At 39.7% G+C, this 21,867-nt stretch overlaps 1 protein-coding gene across 1 annotated transcript in view; it reads right to left on the bottom strand.

Annotated features, from left to right (window-relative positions):
• itfg1 (integrin alpha FG-GAP repeat containing 1) overlaps nucleotides 1-21,867 on the bottom strand; it is a 162,019-nt gene that overhangs the window by 105,831 nt on the left and 34,321 nt on the right. The window contains exons 8-9 of the mRNA XM_034571059.1: nucleotides 13,557-13,638; nucleotides 719-813 (exon numbers count right to left, since the gene is read on the bottom strand). Of these exons, the coding sequence (XP_034426950.1) occupies nucleotides 719-813; nucleotides 13,557-13,638 (177 nt within the window). The remainder of the gene's footprint in view (nucleotides 1-718; nucleotides 814-13,556; nucleotides 13,639-21,867) is intronic.

Here is a 21,867-nt window from a genome sequence, read left to right as displayed (position 1 = left end):
AATTTTTAAGAATGTAAAGAACTGAAAAAGGTATTTTGTATTATTGTACATTTTCAATACTTGGAGATGTAAATTCTTGCAGAGCTACAAATGAGGGAGCAAAACCAATTCTTAATATTTGTGAGATACAGTATAAGGACTTCTTCCATTTCTTTACAGCTGAGGTATTGAGTATACTTTAGGAAGTGCTACATGTACAAGAGTTTGCATGTTCTCCCCGAGTCTGTGTTGGTTTTCTCCAGCTTCCTCCAACAGTCCAAACACATGCAGATTGGGGTTAGGTTGATTGGAGACCCTTAATTGATTGTTATTGTAAATGTAAGAGTGAAAGGTTGTTTGTCTTTGTATGTTGGCCCTGTGATGGACAAGTGACCGGCCTCTGGCCCAATGTCCCTGTGGTCCTCGAAGGATAAGTGGTATAGATAACAGATGTAGATAAAATGAGCATTTAATGTAAATAAAGTTGAAAGCAATCAATTATATCCATAGTTTGCAGTCTACCTCTGTCTCCTCTGACCATGAAGTGACAACTGAAAGAAATGAAACTGAGCTGAGCAGTGTTCAGAAGAGAGTGTTTTTAGCAGGAGGGGCAGAGAGAACAGAGGTGTTGTATAGCATGGGATAAGAATAGCTCACAGAACAGTGACAAACAAAAAAGTGGTTTACTGGATAGATAATAAACTCAGGAGAGTGACTTGTATATGTGTGTATTATTTACCTCTTGTGAGCCTGACTTGGCCAGGTAGATGGCACTGCGCTGACAGGCTCCATCCAAACACACAGGGAGGAGGTGGTCCTGATAGCCATCACCATCTGCCAGAGAAAGAACAAAGAATTTGATTTAAAATCAACAATGCTGAATTGTACCAGTGGGAAGCCGCCTCCATTGTTTTCTAAAACTGTGGTATTTTAATATTTTACTCCATCACAATACCTCAGATTTGTTCTAGAATCGACTTTGAGCTCAGCACAAAGAAAGTTGTTCGTGTTTTTTTATTTTTTTATTTTACCATGTGTGAGATGGATCACAGGAACACCTGCTTGTTTCCTACGAGCAAACACACATCCAAGCAGCACTCATATCTTTGAAGTCTTTTAATAATGTCAGTTGACTTGAAGTATCATTTTCTTCACTGATTTTCATCGCTATTAATTATTATTATCGTAATACATGCAGGCTTCATCATCTAATGTATGAACAGGGACAGAGGCTCCCAAATCAAAACAACAGCTCTTCAAAGAACACACCAGGTTCACAGCTTCACCTACACACGCACGCACACACGCACGCACGCACACAGACACAGACACACACACACACACACAGACACACACACACACAGACACAGACACGTTTGTACTTCTATCTTAGTGAGGACACTCATTGGTATAATGCATTCCCAAGCCCCTTACCCTAACACTAACTATCCAAAACTAAATGCCTAACCCTAACCCTTAACCTAACTTACACCTACTCCTAACCCTAAAACCAAGTCTTAACCCCCAAACATTCCATTAAAGGTGGGTCACAAAGTGAGGACCAAAAGGTCCTCACATTCCCAAAATGTCCTCACTCTGTAGGTTGTAGGCTTAAACTGGTCCTCACGAATACAGCTGTACAAGAGCACACACACACTGAACATGTCAAGAACAATCCATAATTTAATGTTGCTGAATTCTTTCAAATTACTTTTCACCACATCTGTGCGAAGAGAGTTGTGATCTACTTGTTGTTTTCCCATCTTCAGGTCCTCAACTTTGCGAGGTCACAAATAAATCAGCAAATGAAAACCCATGACAATACATGATAATGTTGCCGAAAGAAAATAGAGACAACTCAAACTAGTCCAAATTGCAGAGATTAGAGCCGCAACATAAATAAAATCCTTCTCTTTATGCAGCAGTGTGTTGCTAAAGACGGTGGTTGTGGTGACAACTGAAGAGAATTTGATATATTTTATTTACTGTTGGTCGGACTAAATGGGAGAAAAATTATTTAAAGGATTTTGAACATAAAAGCCAAATAAAGTATGTACGATTAAGGTACAATATTCAGCAACTCAAGCCCCCATCAAGGGAAGGACGTCATAGTAGCTCACCTGACAATCAAGACAAAGACCATCTTTGAGAAAAATGTATTTACCGTGTGATTTTTTGTTTTAGTTTGGTGCATGTGCCATCCACTAACATGGAGGAGGCGGAATTCATTTATTTATCTGTTTCGCAGGCAACAACAAAGTGGTGATCAAGATGCTTTAGCTTGACTTTTGGGGAGCCACCATGTTTCCAATCTTTTTTTTTACATGATTGTGAGCAACATGTTCTGCTTAATGTTATACTTTAGATCAAATCATCTTTTATTTATTGAAAAACTAATCCGTATAATCAATAATGAAGATGATAATCAGTGGAGTCCTGATTATTATGCTAAATATATAATGCATCCGTGCATCTTGAGTGAGGTTCTTCATTTTGATTACCTAAATGTCAACCTACAACGAACCTTTGAATATCACCTTAGAGATTTGGTGAGTTCATAAATACACAGCACACGCACTCAGGGGTTGGCATGTAAATTGACACCAGACATAAAGAGGTGAAACTGCTTCCAGGCCTCTCGTCACACAGCGTATCTGAATCTGTTGCAACAGTGCAAGTGCAACACTCCCAAACAGATGTTGTGCCATGTGGAAGGGGAGAGCTGAATGACACTGATGATAAATGACAGTACCAAGCAGGGGAGGAGGAGAAACTGAACGCTGGCTGTCAGGGGCAACTATGCAAGAGGCAGAGAGGGGGAGGAAAAGTGAGGGAGATAACGAGATACAGTGGGATAGATAATAAGTCAACAAGTCCTTAAATGCACTATTCCTTTTGAAAATCATACTCTTTAAAAAGTTAAAGAAAACAATCAAGGTCCAAAGGTTGATACATTTGTTTTCTGATTTTAGCCAGTGTCTTATTCTAACTTGAATTAAAGGTTAATGGAATGTGGGATGAGGAAATTAAATCACACACACATTTTTTATTCTGTGCATTCTCAGGACAGTGTTTCATAGAATTTAAACAGATTAAATATAACATGTCTTGTTTAGAGCAGATTTTGTACTTGGGCTCCAATTAAGACATTAATTTTGTCCAACATATTTATTGGTTAATTGCTTAATTGTTTAACATATAAATGACAATGTCGGATAACGAGATTACCATGTGATTTTCTTAAACTCGTTTAGTGTAGTACATTTGCACGGCGTGAAATCAGGGAAAGCAAGCAAAGACAATTTTGGAAAACTGCCACCACTACATATTTTGTAGCTAAAGAATTTAATAACTTATAATCACCGTTGTCATTACTGAATTTTATTTCTAATGACTAACTCATGGGGTGTTGCAGCAAATGAAAGACAAGTCAGTCTGCTTATGAGAGGGGTTTGCGGACAACAGATATTGAACAGTCTTTGTTACAAAGTGGAGGTGAGGAGCATTTTCAAGGCAGGGAGGTTCAAACTAAATGACAAGATATTCGGACTCTGCTGCTTTGATTTTGAACATTCACTCTTTTACAAAGTCCCCTGACTTTAGTGCAAGTGCCCTACTTTGATTCTTTCCAAACTCTTTTGCTAACTCCCACTCTGCCTGCATTCTAAAGTGCACAACAGTTAACACACATCTACACAGAGGCTACAGGCCTGCTGTAAATGTCCACTGCCAAATATTCTGTACTGGCTAGAACCAAAACTGTGCTTTTTTCTAGACAAAACATTTAGATGAGGGCAATGAGTTCAAATGAGTTGCATCACTGTGGGTGTAATGGAAAAAACCTGGGACTGAGAATGAGAGCTGTATTTTGCAGTAGATAGACACAGCGGTGTGTCGATATGAGGTACTGGAAGCAGAGGAACAAAGCAGCAGAGAGAGACAGAATTCAGAACTAAATCGGCCTAACACAGGTTATCACTCACCATTCTGTCTCCCATGCTTTACTGTCAGTTCTGTTAAACACAGTCAGGTCCCCTCCCTGTGTCCCCCCTGTCTTTTCCTCCATCACTACCTTTTTTCATTTATCTATTCATCTGTCTCTCTTTTATTCCCGCTACGCTCTCCTTCATCTCCTCCTCTTTACACTCACTTCTCTGTCACTCCCTCTGTTCCTCCCTTCTCACTGTTAATGGCTGCGTTTTTTGTCTCGGTAATTTCTCCTCCTCTTTATTCGCACCCATTTCTGCCTCCTGTCTTTCTTCCCTCCCTACCACTTTTCCTCTCTCCCTCCTGCTGACTGTGTATGGTGTGATGGATATTGGCTAAGAGAGCCGCAGAGGGAGGGAACTGCAGGTAGGGTTGAAACGGAGAGGGCTTTGAAGAGAGGAAAGACCTGGGAGAGGACGCAGGGAAAAAAGAAGAGAAAATAGCTAAAGGCAAGATAGGAAAGAGAGAAAGAGAGGAATGAAAAGAGAATATACTGTACGAATACACACTGGAATTCAGAGTACACAGCACGGCGCCAATAACAATGCAAATTACAATATGCATGCATACGCAAAATGGTGGGATGCTGTGTCTCATTATGAACCCTATGATCTCATAGAGCAGAGCTTCATGCGGGAGCCACTGTCATGTGCACATTTTCTATAAGTGTGTGTGCTAAAGGTGTAAAAGAGAGTGAGGAATGTGTGTCGTATGACATAGATCTTGAAACTCAAGACTGAGAGAAAAGAAAAACTATTTAAATTTTAGGTTTAAATCAAATTAAGCAAGCCCGCAAACTTATGAGTGAATCTTGCTTTGAGATTCTGCTCCAGGTTGACTCGATTGTATAACATCATTTCCATGGATTCATGCTGTTGATTGCATATTCTGACTCAGCAGAAATCCAGACTCATTAGAACTGGCTGCATTTTTCACTCTTCAGCTGTTCAGTGCTGCTCAGTCTGTGTCCACTGCAGGAGTGGAACCTGTGGTCTGCTGCTGTTATAGCTGATCCACCCCAGGCTTCTACATGTTGTTCTCTCTGAGATGAATTTCTGCTCATCACAGTTAAAGAGTGGTTATCTCAGTTACTGCAGCCTTTCCCCCCTCTCAACTCTCTCACCAACAAATTGATTCAGTCCACAGAACTGCTGCTCTCTGGGGGTGTTTTTATTTTCAATCCATTCTGACTTATCTCTAGAAACTGTTGCGTGCGAAAATCCCAGGAGATCAGCAGCTTCAGGAAAAATGCAAACTAAAATTACTCTTGATTGGCTAATTGTATAATTGCATGAAAAACAGGTGTGCAGGTGTTGAGGACTGTTCTAAATACAATTTTGTGGCTTTGAAGCTTCTCTGCCATATTATAAAAATGTATAAAGGCAACATGATAAATCCTGAATTCCTCTTTAAATGCACAACACATGTACCATGCCACACTGTTACGTTTTAAAATGACTTAAAAAATAAAGTGTTAATTAGTGCGTAGATCACTGTGGGTGGATTCTTATAATTGAGAGTACTACTTATGCATAATTACTGAGCAGTAGATATTAGACTAAGAAAGAGGGAGATGTGGGTTTAACCTTTAATGAAGGACACTTTTGTGTCAGATGTGCGTTGTCGTTTGCATATTCAGATGTGCAAATGAATATCTGAATTCAGAAACGGTAAGCCTGGGAGACTGTAATTTGCATTTGGACTGGAATATTTTTAAATGCAAGAAATATCACAAAATGCTGCTTGATTAGGAGATTTTATTTTTCCCTTTGCCGCATTTAATATGGTCTGGGGGGATGCCTTTAACAAAAATGCAGATGTATGCTGTTATGTGATGCTGCTTACACAACTTGCTCGGGTCTTTACTCGTCAGGCAGCACTCCAGAACCTCTGGGTTTTTTTAACAGGTAAACCCATTTCAAGGAGTGTGACACAGAGAGAGAAAGTGATGGAGAATGTGAAACTGGAAAAGCAGAAGAGACGGGCTGAAAACCTGACAAGGCAGCCGAAAACAAAAAAACTGTGGAAGTTATGCAGTGGTTACAAAGAGAATGAGGCAGACAGAAAAGAGGGAGAGGAGGAGAGGTTGGATGTAACACAATATAATAAGATGAGTGAAGGAAAGAATGCCTGAGGGGAGAGCAGAGAGAAAAAGGCCGTCCTGTTAACATGCTGACTTACCTGCACGCACACACGTTCGCATGCAGACGCACACACACAGCATGATGACAGCCTTTCCAATTTTAAATATCACTTCCAAACACAATCCCGTCTCGCTGTCTGAAAATTTCCCTATCTTAGCGAACTGCTGGTCACAGAGCAGCCTCCCCCCATCCTACCTGCGGTGAAGCTCGCTGACACACTTCGTTGTGGGACTTTGTTGCGCTTTACCTAATGATGAATTATGCATCGGCCGCTGTCACTTTGAAAAATGCAATTACCTCAGTGATAAGGCAGATGGGCCTGTTTTGTCTGGCATATGCTGTGCATCTATTAAGAGTTTCGAGCTGGAAACAGCGGCACAAGCACACAAAGACAAGGCATGAGGACGGGTTACAGTATGAATCCATGAACATATACATACGCATGTGCACACACTGCAGGTTTAGCCAATGTTTGCTGCCCGTGGAAGATACACAAAAACATCACGTCACAAAAATATGTAAAACAAACAAAAATAGCACTCAGATCCAAAATGATTTCTACCTGTTTGGTGTTTACAGTATTTATCATGGTGAGCACGAGTGCTCTGAGAGAAGGTCAGTCCTGCAGCTGAGACATTAGTGTCAATTTTGTTTTTTATTGTTACTCTTATTTAGTCCAATTTCAAAGCATGGTATTCAATTGATTGTGAGTGGTACTTATTAAGTGTCAAATCCCTGAATGTAACACATTAATTTAGGGTTTAGGTTCAGCTTTAAGACTAAATTAATGAAATAAAAGATCCCTGCATTTATATCTACAAATTAGTTTTTGAGAGTGAAATAAAGGTTTTTAGAATAAAAGCCAAACTTAAAAGTCACTGAGCTTGAATACAAAGTCAAGTTCTGCTGGAGTTGGTCACTGGGAAAAAAAACTTCAAAAATCCAAAATGAATGTATAAATAAATATAATGGCCCTTAGAAGAATGCACATCTGCACTAAGACCCAACAGTCCCCTAATCAAATCACATTTAAATTCACTAGATCCAGTTTATTATTTGGATCTCATAAGTAGTAATAAAATGAAAATGTATTATCTGGGAAATCCCTGATTCTCTGAAGGAGATCTGAACCAAAATTTAAAGGATTCTTCCCTGACTCAAATTACATCTTTCCAGCAAGTTTCATGTTAATCCTTTCACTGGTTTTTGCATAATAAGTAAGGGTGAAATAATAACCTTCTGCACGGAGGTAATAAATAAAGTTGTCAATGGTTTTACCAAGTAGGTACACGTACTGCAAGTAACATAAAATGCCATTCAAATATGATTTGGCAGTTAACTGTATTTGCTATGTGAAAGTAGAAAGAGAGAGAGGGCATCCATATATTATCTGTATTGCTTATCCTTTGAGGGCTGGAGTCAATCCCAGCTTACAGTGGGCGAGAGGCAGCGTAAACCCTGGACAGACAACCCAACACACTGACATTAATGAGAGAGAGCATACGTGTCCAAAAGCACATTCAAATTTGAAAATTTAGAGCCCGAAATAGACGGATTGAGACCATCAAAGATACAGTATATGAGAGTAAGATGGCACATAAGCCATTAGCTATGATGCTTCAGACACCAAACTCACAAGGTGAAAACATGCTACACATAACATTACATGCAAAGAGATGCTTAGGCAGGTAGTCTTGACTGCTCCCAGCAATTCAACGACCTTCCTGCTGATGGAAATGCCAGGATATGTGTCACTACACAATCTCAACACAAACTCAATATTTATGACTAACAGAAGACAATTAGAGATTCTGAGACAGCTGTAATCATTACAAACTGAACAAAGCGAGAGGCAGGAATAACTGAACATAGCTTCATAGGGAATTAAATATATGCTGTCAATGCAATTATTACATAACTGCTTTTAAACATTTAAATACACAGTTCTTTGTGAATCCCAAAGTGCAGTTTAGTAAATGAGCTCTCCAACAGATCCTCAGTAAAGCTCAACACCACAGAAAGGAGGCAGAGGTGCAGCCTCACAGCACTGCATCTAGCCAGCAGAAATATGAACACAACACAACTGGGATGACACTCAGCAGCCACTGTTGGTAGGCATCAATTTCCTTTCTAATGTATGGTTTAGAATTATTATTGCAGCGGTTATTATTGCATATTATAATATATATTATTTCAAATCAAAATATATATTTGATGAAATGGAGATGACAGATACAGGGAAGATGCAGTGGGAGACAGCGAGAGAAAGGTAAAGGTAGAAGGATAGAGGGAGAATTGACACTGATGTGTGATGGAACTAATTCCCATTCTAGATCACACAGGGATGCGATGCTGCTCTCTGCACTGCCTCCTCTCCTCTCCCTCCTCTTTTCCTTAATTCCTTCATTACCCTCCCTGCCATCTTCACCTCCCCACTTTCCAGATCATCCAACTGAGCATATACTCATATTTTTATCCTCTTTTCTACCTCGGTTCATATCATCTTTGAAGTGTGCCGTTCCCGCTTCACTCTTTCATTTGCCTCACTTTTTCCTCTTCTCTTTCGTTCAGCCTCCCTGTGGTCATTGATTCAAGGGAAAGCCAAGATGTGCTCCTTAATTAGCCTGGAGAGAAGCTGGTCATCATAAGATGGCCACACACAGAGAGACAAACACTGACTGACAATAACACCAACAGAGTTTCACTGGGACAGGCACAGGCTGTTATAGTGGGTAGGAGGTTAAATAGGGATGGATGCAAAAAACAATAGCACCTGAGCAACCTAACAAACAGTGATATACATATTACTTTAGCTACACAACAGTTTAATGTAACTTCAACAGATTGGTTAGCTGGACCTAGGATAAAGGATAACTGTAGCTATAATATGGGACAACAATATAAGATTGTTTACAGCCATGCTAACAGATCTGTTAATCATTTGTGCTGCACACCCCCAATCAAATCGAGCCAAACCGACCATATTCTGTTGTTTTTACCCAGTCTGAGTTTACACATGTTCGATGACACTGTGTGTGTGTGTTGGGACAGGCAGTCTGTGGGTATGTGGCACCGTTACCTTTGCCACAAGTTCTGGGACTATCATATAGAAGCTACGCAATTCTTTTACACTAATCAACTGCTCATAGTGACGAATTTGGCAGGGACAAAGATGATCACTATAAGTGGTTTCCACTGTACTAGAATTTTGACAGAAGGCGGAGGCGGCACAAAATTTGACAGAGGCAGCCGCCTCGCAATTCTCTATGCAGGACAAACCTGTAGCCCTGTCATTTGTTGGCACCTCTCATATGATTTGTATTAAGTAGGGTTTGTTTATTGTCACTATATTTTAATGTAAATTAGCTTTAGAACACATTCAAAGTAAGAGAAAAATTAACTAAAATACAAACTATTTATAGAATATTTAAAAAACTGGCTTTTCTATAAATAGATTTTATGCAAGCTCTTTTAAACTCAGTCTATATACTTAACATGGCCATAGATTGGTTTGGACTTGAATACTTATACATAAAGTGAAATGTAATATACTGAGATACTGTTGTATCACTTCAGCGTTCACTTGAGCTGTGTGCATGTTTGTTTTACATCTAAACCAGATTATAAAGGAAAGAACAATAGATGCTTCAGGCTGTGATACATCCACCGTGGACAAGTGGCATTTACATATTGAAAGAATTTTTACACAAGAGTTCGAGTGTTGTTTTCCAATTATGTTGTCAGAGTCAATGTCCTCTGACTCATACTGAGTCTTCCATTGAGCCCAATTTATTTGATAAGAAATCCTAACTCCACTCTCGTTAGCACAGAGTATCTCTCTGTCTTAGCCTGACAGTATGGGAGACGCAGAAACTAGAAGCACAGAGAGATGAATGTGGTTCAAATTCAAATCTGATATTATTTGATTAGGTAAATCTGATGTAATCTGGCCTCAATTGCAAACATGGATTCAATTATTGCTTATAACACCCATATTATAAAGTCTTTACTATCAAATACTATTGTTCTACATGTGTTCAAACACAAATCATGACGAGGTGTGTGTGTTTTAAGCAAAGCAAAGAGAGTAAGAAGGCTCTGGTGAATATTTACTATTCTAGAGGAGAGAGGCTCTAAAAAAGGGAGGAGGTCACTCAAGTTCTTTTCCAACAATGTAATTAAGTCTAAAGATCCATGTGACACCTAAAGCTGTTTAGATGAAGAAAAGAAGGAGGAATAAGCGTGAAAAGCGAGTAAGCTGTGGATAGAAAGCAAACAGCAGATCAAGAGAAATAAAGATTGATAGCGACAGGCGAGGAGGGCTTTAATAAAGCAGACAAAATGGGACCAACATTTTGTTTTTGCATCCGGCAAGACATCTCTCTCTTAGAATTTGGCAGATTATGAGAAGCGTGACCCTCAAAGGCTTCAATCCCCAGCTAACGAGGGCAACGTCTTGAAGTGACATTTCAGAGCCCAGGGAGAAAAAAAAAGAGGAAAAGATTAAAGAAATGAAAAAGTTTTTGTTGAGATAAGCTTAAGCTTTAGATTTAAACAAAAAAAGATCACCGCCCCGAGAGATGATGACTTTAATACATACATGTTTGCAAAGCAAATTGCAAAATAGGCAGGCTGTCACACAGATTCCCTCATGACACACACACACACACACACACACACACACACACACACACACACACACACACACACACACACACACACACACACACACACACACACACACACACACACACACACACACACACACACACACACACACACACACGTCATTTCCCCTCTGGCTCATACATTATTGGCAATTTGGGAAGGGGAAGTTTGTTCACTAAATATTTGATGGACACCCTTAGCTGCAGTGAGATTAACAGATTAATCTTGCCAATAGAGATGTGTGTATCATCGCAAAGCTCTGTGTGCATTTGTGTATGTTCATGTGCACGAGAGTCACAAAAGTTAATTATACATGCACACAACATTACACAGATAAGGACAGCACATAGCTCAAACTTACTGTTAAGGGTCTTTATGTTACAAGAAAAATAAACAACTGAAAAAGGGCAAAAACAACAGTAGCAAAGCAAAATATGCTGTAAATGTGGGTAATTACCTGATTTTCATAAAATAATTAAAGTACTAGTGTTCTCATACAAATAACCACAAGTAGTCCTGTGATCTCAGTTGATTTAGTTTCCATTGTCTTGTAGGAAGAATCCTATGTATAATTCACAAATTCACAAGAAGTGATGTATTGTGATGGATTCGGATTTGTTTGTTCAGAATCAATACAGCAGAGTCAAGCAACCTAATCCAAGGAAAAAAAGATGGAACATGAGTGGAGGCAGTCTTTCAATAAAATGTTCATAGTTTTTGGACAAGCTAACTTTCCTCTCTTAAAAACCACTGCTATGAAAAAGAATAAGGCTCAGCTTTAAGTCCAGTAACACCAGAATTAAAAACACTGACATTTTGTGGGCAAAAATAACTACCTTCGATGGAACCATTGCCATCAGTGGCTTTGCTTGTAGGGGTGAAGAAACTCTGTCGATATCAGTTTGGGTGAACTTTGACACGAAAAGTTTCTCCTTTGACCAACAGAAAACAGTCTTGACCTTGTGTTGGTGACCTCGCTGTTTAGTTTTGAGGAAAGCTGGAAACATGAGACATGTTGCAGCTTGTTAGCTGTACTGCACACTCTGCTGTCTCACTATAAACTGCTTCACACAGAGACATGGTTAGCAGTCAGTTGCAGACAAGGGTCAGTGGTCCAAATGCAGTCTGTTGATAGGTTGTTAACTGAGAGCTAGCAGTTGTCAGCAACACTAGTTTGCCAACCAGCCAACATTTAGAAACTTCTGCAGCCATATTTTTCAAAGATGAATTTCACGGTGCAAATCTAAAGTGTCAATTAGCCTTTAGCTGGTCTGGTTCAACCCATAAACTGTTTATACAAATATGGACGACATGACAGCTCCCCAAAAGTGAAGCCAAAGCTTCTCGATCACCACCTGGTGGTCGGCTGCAGTGTAGGTCATAAACCCCTCCCCTCCATTTATTAGTGTATGGGACATGGACCAAATAAAGAAGTCAAAGTACAGGTTAAATACAAATTTCTCAAAGATGTTTTCTGTCATTTCAGATAGTTCTTATCACACTGATGAATGTTCAAGTTATCATTGTTCTGGTAAGGTTGGAATTAGTTAATTATTTGATGATATTAAAATGGGGTGAAATGTCATGAGTGACAGGTAGGAAGGAGTCATGATTGGTCGAACGTGTGTACCGATGGGACCATTCACACACAGCTCCATCCCCTAATCGGTACTGTGCAGACTCCGGCTCCAAATGCACAGGATGGTGGCCTTTGTAGCTACAATATTCCAGCTTCATTTCTTGCCAGTCAGAGGACGTGGAGACTCGTCATCTTTATATTCAGTCTCAGGTAAAACCATTAGCTTTTGATGCAACTTGCCTACTTGTGCCCATAGTAGCAGCTGTTGATGAAAAGTTACATTGTCACACTTTACAGGTAAGAATAGCTCACACCTGGCTTTAGGTTATGGAGCTCAGTATTGTGTGCTCAGAGTTTCACACTCAGAGTTATTTACATCTACAATGGGAGGTCTCCTGTCCTTGGTCACCTGACCAGCTGCTCATGGACATATAGCACATTGTCTATTTTGGCAGCAGAAGCTAAGAAAGAGAGGACTGTTACTTATTATTTTTTCTCATTCAACCCTGTACTAAATCCAGTCTGTTGTATACCATTAGGTTGTTTATCAGAGTGGGATTTACCTTGAAAAACAAGAATAAGAAGGCCCCTCCTCTGGCTGAGGAGTTTGCTCATACAAGAGCGACCAGCGGCCACTTTGTGGGGCACAGGCTGCAGCCTGGAGATTACAGAGCCTGCAGAGATTTGCTGAGGATAAATGTAAAGCTGAGCAAAACAATGAATACTACTGGCCAAGATTGTTTTAGGGGATAAGATGTTCAGAAAACTGTGGCTATATGTGGGATTGAGTGTGTATATCAGAGTGTGTGTCTGTGACTGTGTGTCCATGAATAAGATTAGCCTTTCTGGTAAGGGCCGAGCATGTGTGGTGTGTGTGTGGAAAAAGAAAGTTGTGTGATGAGAGAGCTGTAGGGAAAATTCCAAAACCAAAAGCTACGCAGCTTCAAATGAGAGGTGAGCTTGGATCGGGATGGATCACCCACACATATACACTCATATATATGAAGTGTCTTACTGTAAGTGTGTTTACACAGTGACTTCTAGTATTTTGGAGATTTTACATTCTGACTGTCTGATTACAAACCAAATCCCCACAGTACAAGCCACTGATGTAGGTTTATAGGTTCTGTGTCTCTCTTGTGACCACACAAATCAAACACACTGGGACTGTCAAAATGAAAAATCTCTGTATTGCTCACCGAAGTCAACAAAGGAGGACTGTCCGACAACGCTGGCTGGTGGCTTTGCTGGCATGATTTCAGATTTGGTGAAGTTCCCGTCCTGAGAGAATAACAATTACGTAGAGACAGAGAGAGAGGGAGAAAAGAAGAGAGTGAAGGGGATTAAGCATTGTCATAAATACTCATACATATTGGACTGTGGGCTGCTGTTTTCTTCACGTGTCATGAATAAGTCAACTTCAGTCCAATAAATATAGTGTATAATGTCACAGATCCAGTGGCTCTGGTGTGAGACATAAAGATCGAGAGCAGGTGTAAACATTAGCATAGTGTCTCTATGCTACAGGACCAAGGTTCAGGTGCCTTCAATGAACTATTGCAAAGTAACACAAGATGTCTTTTGTGGGTCTGTCAGTGTGCAGTGTGTGCATAAACATGAGAAGTGCATACATGTGCAAAAGCATCATTGCCCAGGAGCTGTATATATGAATATATTAATCAGATGCTGGAAAACCACAGCTGCATGCTTCTAAATAACCAGCAGACTGTGTGCATGATTTTTACAGGAAGGAAACCTCCACTGAATGATGACATTTTATGACTGCATTCACCATACATCTTAAAATACTGTGGTGCATATATCCCCCCAGATACTGATTAATGTTATGACATGAGATCAGATCTGACACAGTTTCAAACATTATATTGGAGAATTAGATATGTTTAAAGAAAACATTTTGCTCAGGTAACTCACTGAATAATACAATTTGTTTCCTTTTTGTAACATGCAGCTGCAAGCAGATACACTCATTGCAGCAGGGAGTTTTAAGTAAAATGTTAAAAATATTAGCGAAGATTTTAATAATTACTTTCTGGATCAACAGTTAATCAATATAATCTTTAAAAAGTAGTAAATAATATCTTTCACAAGACCCCAGAGGTCTTAATACCATCTATAAAATGTGTCCAACCAATACTTTTAAATCTAAATCTCACAATTGACAAACAAGAAATATTCAGACTTTTGTTTAAACATTTACTTAAACATCGAGTTTACTCATAAAACCATTTTTGATTAAATTTATTCAGCACTAACTGATCTTCTGGCTGCAACCAAGGATGTGGTTATTTTAAGAATTGATCAGATAGATGTATAATGACATGTTGTGTCACCACAGGTTATGTGCTTCTTGATGCAGCTGGTGTGTGTGGGCTCACAAAGAAACCAATGGGTGTAAGTGTTTTGACACACACTGAATGCCACTGGTGTGTGGTGCCCTTTACAGTGGGAAAGAGAGAAAAAGAAGAGAAAAGAAGAGGACATAAGCTTATTGGGGGGATATTGTGTGTGTCTGTTTGTGTGTGTGTGTGTTAGTTTGTGTGCGTGTGTGCATGTGTGCGTCTGTGCGTCTGTGCACATGTGAGAGGGAGAGAGATACAATAGTAGGTGAGACACAACAACAACATACATTATGTAAGAATGTACACATATTTGTATGTACACTACCGTTCAAAAGTTTGGGGTCACTTAGAAATGTCCTTATTTTTCAAAGAAAAGCACTGTTTTTTTCAATGAAGATAGCATTAAATTAATCAGAAATACACTCTATACATTGTTAATGTGGTAAATGACTATTCTAGGTGGAAACGTCTGGTTTTTAATGAAATATCTACATAGGTGTATAGAGGCCCATTTCCAGCAACTATCACTCCAGTGTTCTAATGGTACATTGTGTTTGCTAATCGCCTTAGAAGACTAATGGATGATTAGAAAACCCTTGAAAACCCTTGTGCAATTATGTTAGCACAGCTGAAAACTGTTTTGCTGGTGAGAGAAGCTATAAAACTGGCCTTCCTTTGAGCTAGTTGAGTATCTGGAGCATCACATTTGTGGGTTCGATTATACTCTCAAAATGGCCAGAAAAAGAGAACTTTCATGTGAAACTCGCCAGTCTATTCTTGCTCTTAGAAATGAAGGCTATTCCATGCGAGAAATTGTGAAGAAACTGAAAATTTCCTACAAGGGTGTGTACTACTTCCTTCAGAGAACAGCACAAACGGGCTCTAACCAGAGTAGAAAGAGAAGTGGGAGGCCCCGGTGCACAACTCAGCAAGAAGACAAGTATATTAGAGTCTTTAGTTTGAGAAATAGACGCCTCACAGGTCCTCAACTGGCAGCTTCTTTAAATGGTACCCGCAAAACGCCAGTGTCAACGTCTACAGTGAAGAGGCGACTCCGGGATGCTGGCCTTCTAGGCAGAGTGGAAAAGAAAAAGCCATATCTGAGACTGGTCAATAAAAAGAAAAGATTGATATGGGCAAAAGAACAAAGACATTGGACAGAGGAAGATTGGAAAAAAGTGTTATGGACAGACAAATCAAAGTTTGAGGTGTTTGGATCACACAGAAGAACATTTGTGAGACGCAGAACAGGTGAAAAGATGCTGGAAGAGTGCCTGACGCCATCTGTCAAGCATGGTGGAGGTAATGTGATGGTCTGGGGCTGCTGTGGTGCTGGTAAAGTGGGAGATTTGTACAAGGTAAAAGGGATTTTAAATAAGGAAGGCCATCACTCCATTTTGCAACGCCATGCCATACCCTGTGGACAGCGCTTGATTGGAGCCAATTTCCTCCTACAACAGGACAATGACCCAAAGCACACCTCCAAATTATGCAAGAACTATTTAGGGAAGAAGCAGGCAGCTGGTATGCTGTCTGTAATGGAGTGGCCAGCGCAGTCACCAGATCTCAACCCCATTGAGCTGTTGTGGGAGCAGCTTGACCGTATGGTACACAAGAAGTGCCCATCAAGCCAATCCAACTTGTGGGAGGTGCTTCAGGAAGCGTGGGGTGACATTTCTACAGATTACCTCAACAAATTAACAGCTAGAATGCCAAAGGTCTGCAATGCTGTAATTGCTGCAAATGGAGCATTCTTTGACGAAAGCAAAGTTTGAAGAACAAAATTAATATTTCAAATAAAAATCATTATTTCTAACCTTGTCAATGTCTTGACTATATTTTCTATTCATTTTGCAACTCATTTGATAAATAAAAGTGTGAGTTTTCATGGAAAACACGAAATTGTCTGGGTGACCCCAAACTTTTGAACGGTAGTGTACATATAAATGTAAATGTATAAACTGCGTAACATTTGCACGTTATATATGCATGTTAATCTTCTCCAGTGATAGCAGAATAAGTCAGTGTACCATGGACAAGAAAAAATATATAATGTTAGATTTTTAAACATATTAATTTTAGTAATTATTGCTCTCTACATAACAGTACACAGAACACTGTTCCCATGACACTGACATTGTAAAGCAACACACTGTCACACTGATTTCAACATCTACTACTGTCTAATGGTATTGGGACGTCTTTGTTTGAACCAAGGTTTTCCCAAAGTGAACACGTGTAAAACACTTGTTGACCCTGATTAGGTGGAAAACACTATTTTATGTGAGCACAGTGAGTTCTTCTTTCAATGACAACCAAATGACATCAACTGATTAGTCCTAACTGAAAGCTACTGTCTATTTTAGCTAAGCTTTTCTCTTCTCATCATAAATCTGCTCAGCTTCTAACAACAGGCAGAGTGATGGGAATATTTATTGAGAGGAAACTTCAGAAATGCCAGAAAGTCTTGTTAAGTCTTCTGGAGGTATCATGATTCTTATTCCTCCAGACAGACTGTCACAGAAAGTGCAATATTGATCATCCTACTGGCAGACTACCTCGGGACATTTAGATTAGCAGACTAATGAATATTGCTGCCAATGTGATAGTCCAGTAGATTCATGATGGTGTAACCTGAATTTTAGGTCGGTTAGTACATCAATATTTTGACATCTGAAGGAGGACTTCCCCATGACTGCTCATCCTTGACAGGAATATCACACTCTGAATATATTGAATCTGGAGACATGTGTGGAAAGAACGAGAAAAAAACATGTAAAAATATTAATAATTAATCATAATACATTTCAAGAATCAATTAAATGATCAAATGAACTGTAGGAGGCCTCAACAGTTATCTTGATTATTGATAGTTATATATTTTAGTTTATATATTTCTTTGATATTAATGTTTTATATATGAGTTTTTTTATTTTGGGGGGGTTTATACCTTTTCTATATGCTTTGATTAAGTGAATTTGAGTTTATACATTTTTGTAGATCTGTTTATTGTTTGCATATAATTTATATATTATTTGCATAATAGTTTGGATTTAGTTTTTGACACATTTTTTGGGATATGTATTTACAAATTATTTGCGTATAAGTTTATGTGTTTACATTTTTTACATGTGAGTTAATATTTTTACAGTGAAACCACCCTAATGACTTTACAGATTTTATTCTGAATGTCACATGGATTTATTAGCTATTAATTCCAGCCTGTATGCTAATAACACTTAAATACTGACGACTGTGACAGAAACTCTTAACGTCACAGTAGATATGTAATTATGTAGTTATCACAGTTATTATAAACAAGGATTCCAATAAATGAATGCAACACACACAGAGTGAATTCATTAAACTTTGGAATAACCTATAATTTACTAAATAACTTATATTAAAGGGGACATAGCATGCCCATTTTACCACAAGTTGATATGGTTCCTTGGGGTCTTAATGAAATGTCTGTAACATACTTTGGTCAAAATACCACAAGGATCATATAAAACAGCACCCTTTTTACCCTGTATAAAACAGCCCTCCACAGAGTGACCTGTTTTGAGTGCCTGTTCCTTTAAATGCTAATGAGCCAGTTCCCCCCTCCCCCCTCTCCCCCCATGATTTTAAACGATATAAATTACATATTTTATATGATATAAATTATCAAATATGCATCCCATACTTTGTATTCCCCTTCTGTTGTCCTGGAGTTTTAATTTTCCCAATCACATAATTAAATGTCCCCCTCTGCCCATCCACTACAAGCACACAAGCAGACAGACAGAGAGAGAAAGAGAGGGGTGGGGGGGGGGGCTATGAAGACCATCATTTACCCCCGAACCCCGACATTCAACGGGTACAACAACAAGCGGAGAAAGCAGAATCGCGGGCTGACCTTATATATACAGTCTATGGGGCTGACCAGCGCGGAGAAATGCACGTCCCGTGTGAACAGCCAGGCGGCTGCGCGCTTGGGAACGGCGCTGCGCTGCCTCGCAGCGGCGCTTCCGCGTCCGGTGTAACGAGTGGGGGGGGCTCTGTGTGTTTGTGCCAGTGTTACAGTAGTGCTGAACACTGCGGAAGTCTTCCACACTGCTGGCTGTGTGGCGTTGACACAAATTCCAGCTCACGCATGGGAGAGCAAGCGGTCGCGCCCGAGCAACTGCTGCAGCCTCCCAGTCCCAACGATCCAGACAAATGCCACATGTGAGTGAATCGCGGGCTGACCAGCGCAGAGAAATGCTCGTCCCGTGTGAACAGCCAGGCGGCTGCGTGCTTGGGAACGGCGCTGCGCTGCAGGGGTGACGGGGGGGGGGCAAGGCCATGTAGGGAGACTTCCAGTGCCTTGTTACGACACAAAACCCAGGAAGCTCAATCGAGTCACTCAAGCATGACGTTTCTGACTTAGAGGAACCATAACAAAACGCGCGAGTGTTTTTTCCCCAGAGTTTTTGGGTTGGTAGACATGCCAGATACCCACATTAACCTGTAGAAGCACTAACAAAGTGGAATTTGCATGCTATGTCCCCTTTAAGATACAACTCTCTGTCTTACATGCATGTGTGTGTTCAACTGAACCATAGACAAGAAAATGACAAACTGTGAAGCTGATCTGTTCAAAAGCAGGGAGGGTGAACACATGTCAATCAGATTAAAAGCATCCAATCACACACACACACACACAGGGTGTTAACTCTCTCTGTGTTGAGGATGAGATCTTGGTGTGATTTACTGGTGATGGTTGCTTGATTGCAATGTTGCACATGTCATGATTAAAACAGTGTGTGTGTGACAGTTTAGAAACAGATGATTGATGTGTGAAGATGAAAGGATTACACGTCTTGTTATTATCCTTCCCTTCTGTTCATATCACATCCAACACATGTAAGGCAGCCACACACACACACACACACACACACACACACACACACACACACACACACACACACACACACACACACACACACACACACACACACACACACACACACACACACACACACTAACAGTGCAGATGAATGACATTGGCATATACAGATTTGTAGAGGTGTAAGACATTTTAAAAAAAATTTACAGGAGAGGGAGTCTGGAAACTGGAAGATTTTAACATGACTAAAACAACAAAATCATGCAGAATTAATGACAGTACTAATGGGGAAAGTGTGTATATGTCAAGTAATGTGCACTAGAAACAATGGTATTAAAGGCTGGATCTACTCAAAGTGCCAGTGTGTGTGAGACTGCAGACACGCAGTGTATCAATATTTGATGTATGGCTATACTAGCCAGGATAAACTTCTTTTCAAATGAAAAAGATTGTAAAACAAGGTGCTGTGCCTTACTAAATAAAGCCTGTCAAATAAAACATATAATTATCCATTGAAGAAGACAGATTTTTTTTGCACTGAATATTAAACTGCAATTGTGTGTTGTATGTCATAAAATTATATAAGTATCAATAGAAAACAAGAATACACCATCTTCAATAAAAAATGTCTGAATTTAAGGATTTTCTATCCAATAGCAGGGTAATTGGTTTCTCTCTAGGTGGGAAGGCCTATGTAAGCTCTACAATTTGTGTATTATGCATTTAAATCCAGAGGGAACATCTGTAATAGTTATGACTATGCCAAATTGGCATGAAATTAGCTATTTTGTGGGTGGCCATTTCATTATTTTCCTGTGTGAAAATAACAAAATTACAACCCAGCCCCACAGATTAGTTTGTTTAAGTGCCTAATAAAGCAGGATGTTAGGGTGTTTCCGATGTAAACAGTGTTCCTCCATGTAATTGACCTTCCTAGATGTATACACTTAGCAAGACTCTGACTGACATTGTAATCCTCACTATCGATTAATCAGGATGTATCTGTTCGCCTGTCTTTGTGTCAGGGTGGTAAAAACCAGCAGACGTATATTCCTTTGTATGAAAAATTAAAATAAAGAGACATCAAAAACACTGCTGTTCAAATGCAGCTGACTGCATTATGTTCATGTGAATAAGACAACAATCACTCACTAATGAACTTAATTATTATATCTATCATTGTAGAATTGCCCTTTAAAACCCCTTGACTCTACCCGGCTGCCAATGAAAACACCTCTCTTCACTCATCTCTCCCTGGCTTGTTGTCCCACACCCCCACCCCTTCTGTGGCTGCCTTCTCCTGTGTAATCGCAGGAAAACAGAGGAACGGGAAGGGATGGAGGGAGACTTAGGGGGAAAGAAAACAGAGAAAAGTAATTAAAACAGAGTGCTGGAGAACAAGGAGTGTGCTGGCCTGTGACCGATAGATGCGGCTGCATTGAACCGAAGACCACAGTGGGATTAACAGGGGTCTAATGCTCTGAGGATGCTGGGCAACTGCTCGGCCTTGTGTGTTTGTGTATTTATTTGCGAGTGCGCGCTTGTTCTTCCAAGGCCATGTATGTCACGTGCCTTTGGATGAAGAGCATTTCTGAATGTATCCAGACGTGAGCTCTTATATTTGGGAATTTGTGGCAAGATAAGAGGAGAGCATTTGGCTTTTCCATAGATTGAAGGAGAGAATGAGACGAAGGGCTACAGCTAGACTGCAGAGAACAAGATTCTCTCCTGACAAGGTTAAAACTCATTCTGTCTGTAACTGAGTGTGTGTTCACACTTTGTCTTGCTCCCAAATCCCCTCGCTCCACCTCACCAAACAATGAAACGTTATCAGTCAATTAGCAGCTGGAACAGTGCTCACAATTACAAGACACACTGCCTGAGACACTGACCCGTCCTACAGAGAGAAGAACTATTAACAGATGAACGATAAGTCAATTATTATAAATAAATGACAGGAAGAAAAACAAAAGGACGCTTCACACAGACACTCAGGGAGACAAATGCACACATCTTCAATTGAAATATGGTCACATAAAATACAAAAACACTGATGTCAAATGGCATCCTGTTTTTACTGAGGCATATTCTACATTTTTCGTTATACTTTATGTCAGACAAACAAAGGATTACAGATGAAACAACAAGTACCTAAAAAGTGAGTGCCAAGGTTGAACACTTTAATAATAAACATTTTTGATGTTTTTATTTTGGCTATAGATAGAAATCTGCATCAAATTACACAGTCACCAGATAAAAGATTTATACTGTTTC

Source organism: Hippoglossus hippoglossus, chromosome 3, assembly GCF_009819705.1.
Source record: "Hippoglossus hippoglossus isolate fHipHip1 chromosome 3, fHipHip1.pri, whole genome shotgun sequence".
NCBI classification, from domain to species: Eukaryota; Metazoa; Chordata; class Actinopteri; order Pleuronectiformes; family Pleuronectidae; genus Hippoglossus; species Hippoglossus hippoglossus.
The sequence above is the reverse complement of the archived record's forward strand: the minus strand, read 5'-3'. Positions and strand labels throughout refer to the sequence as shown.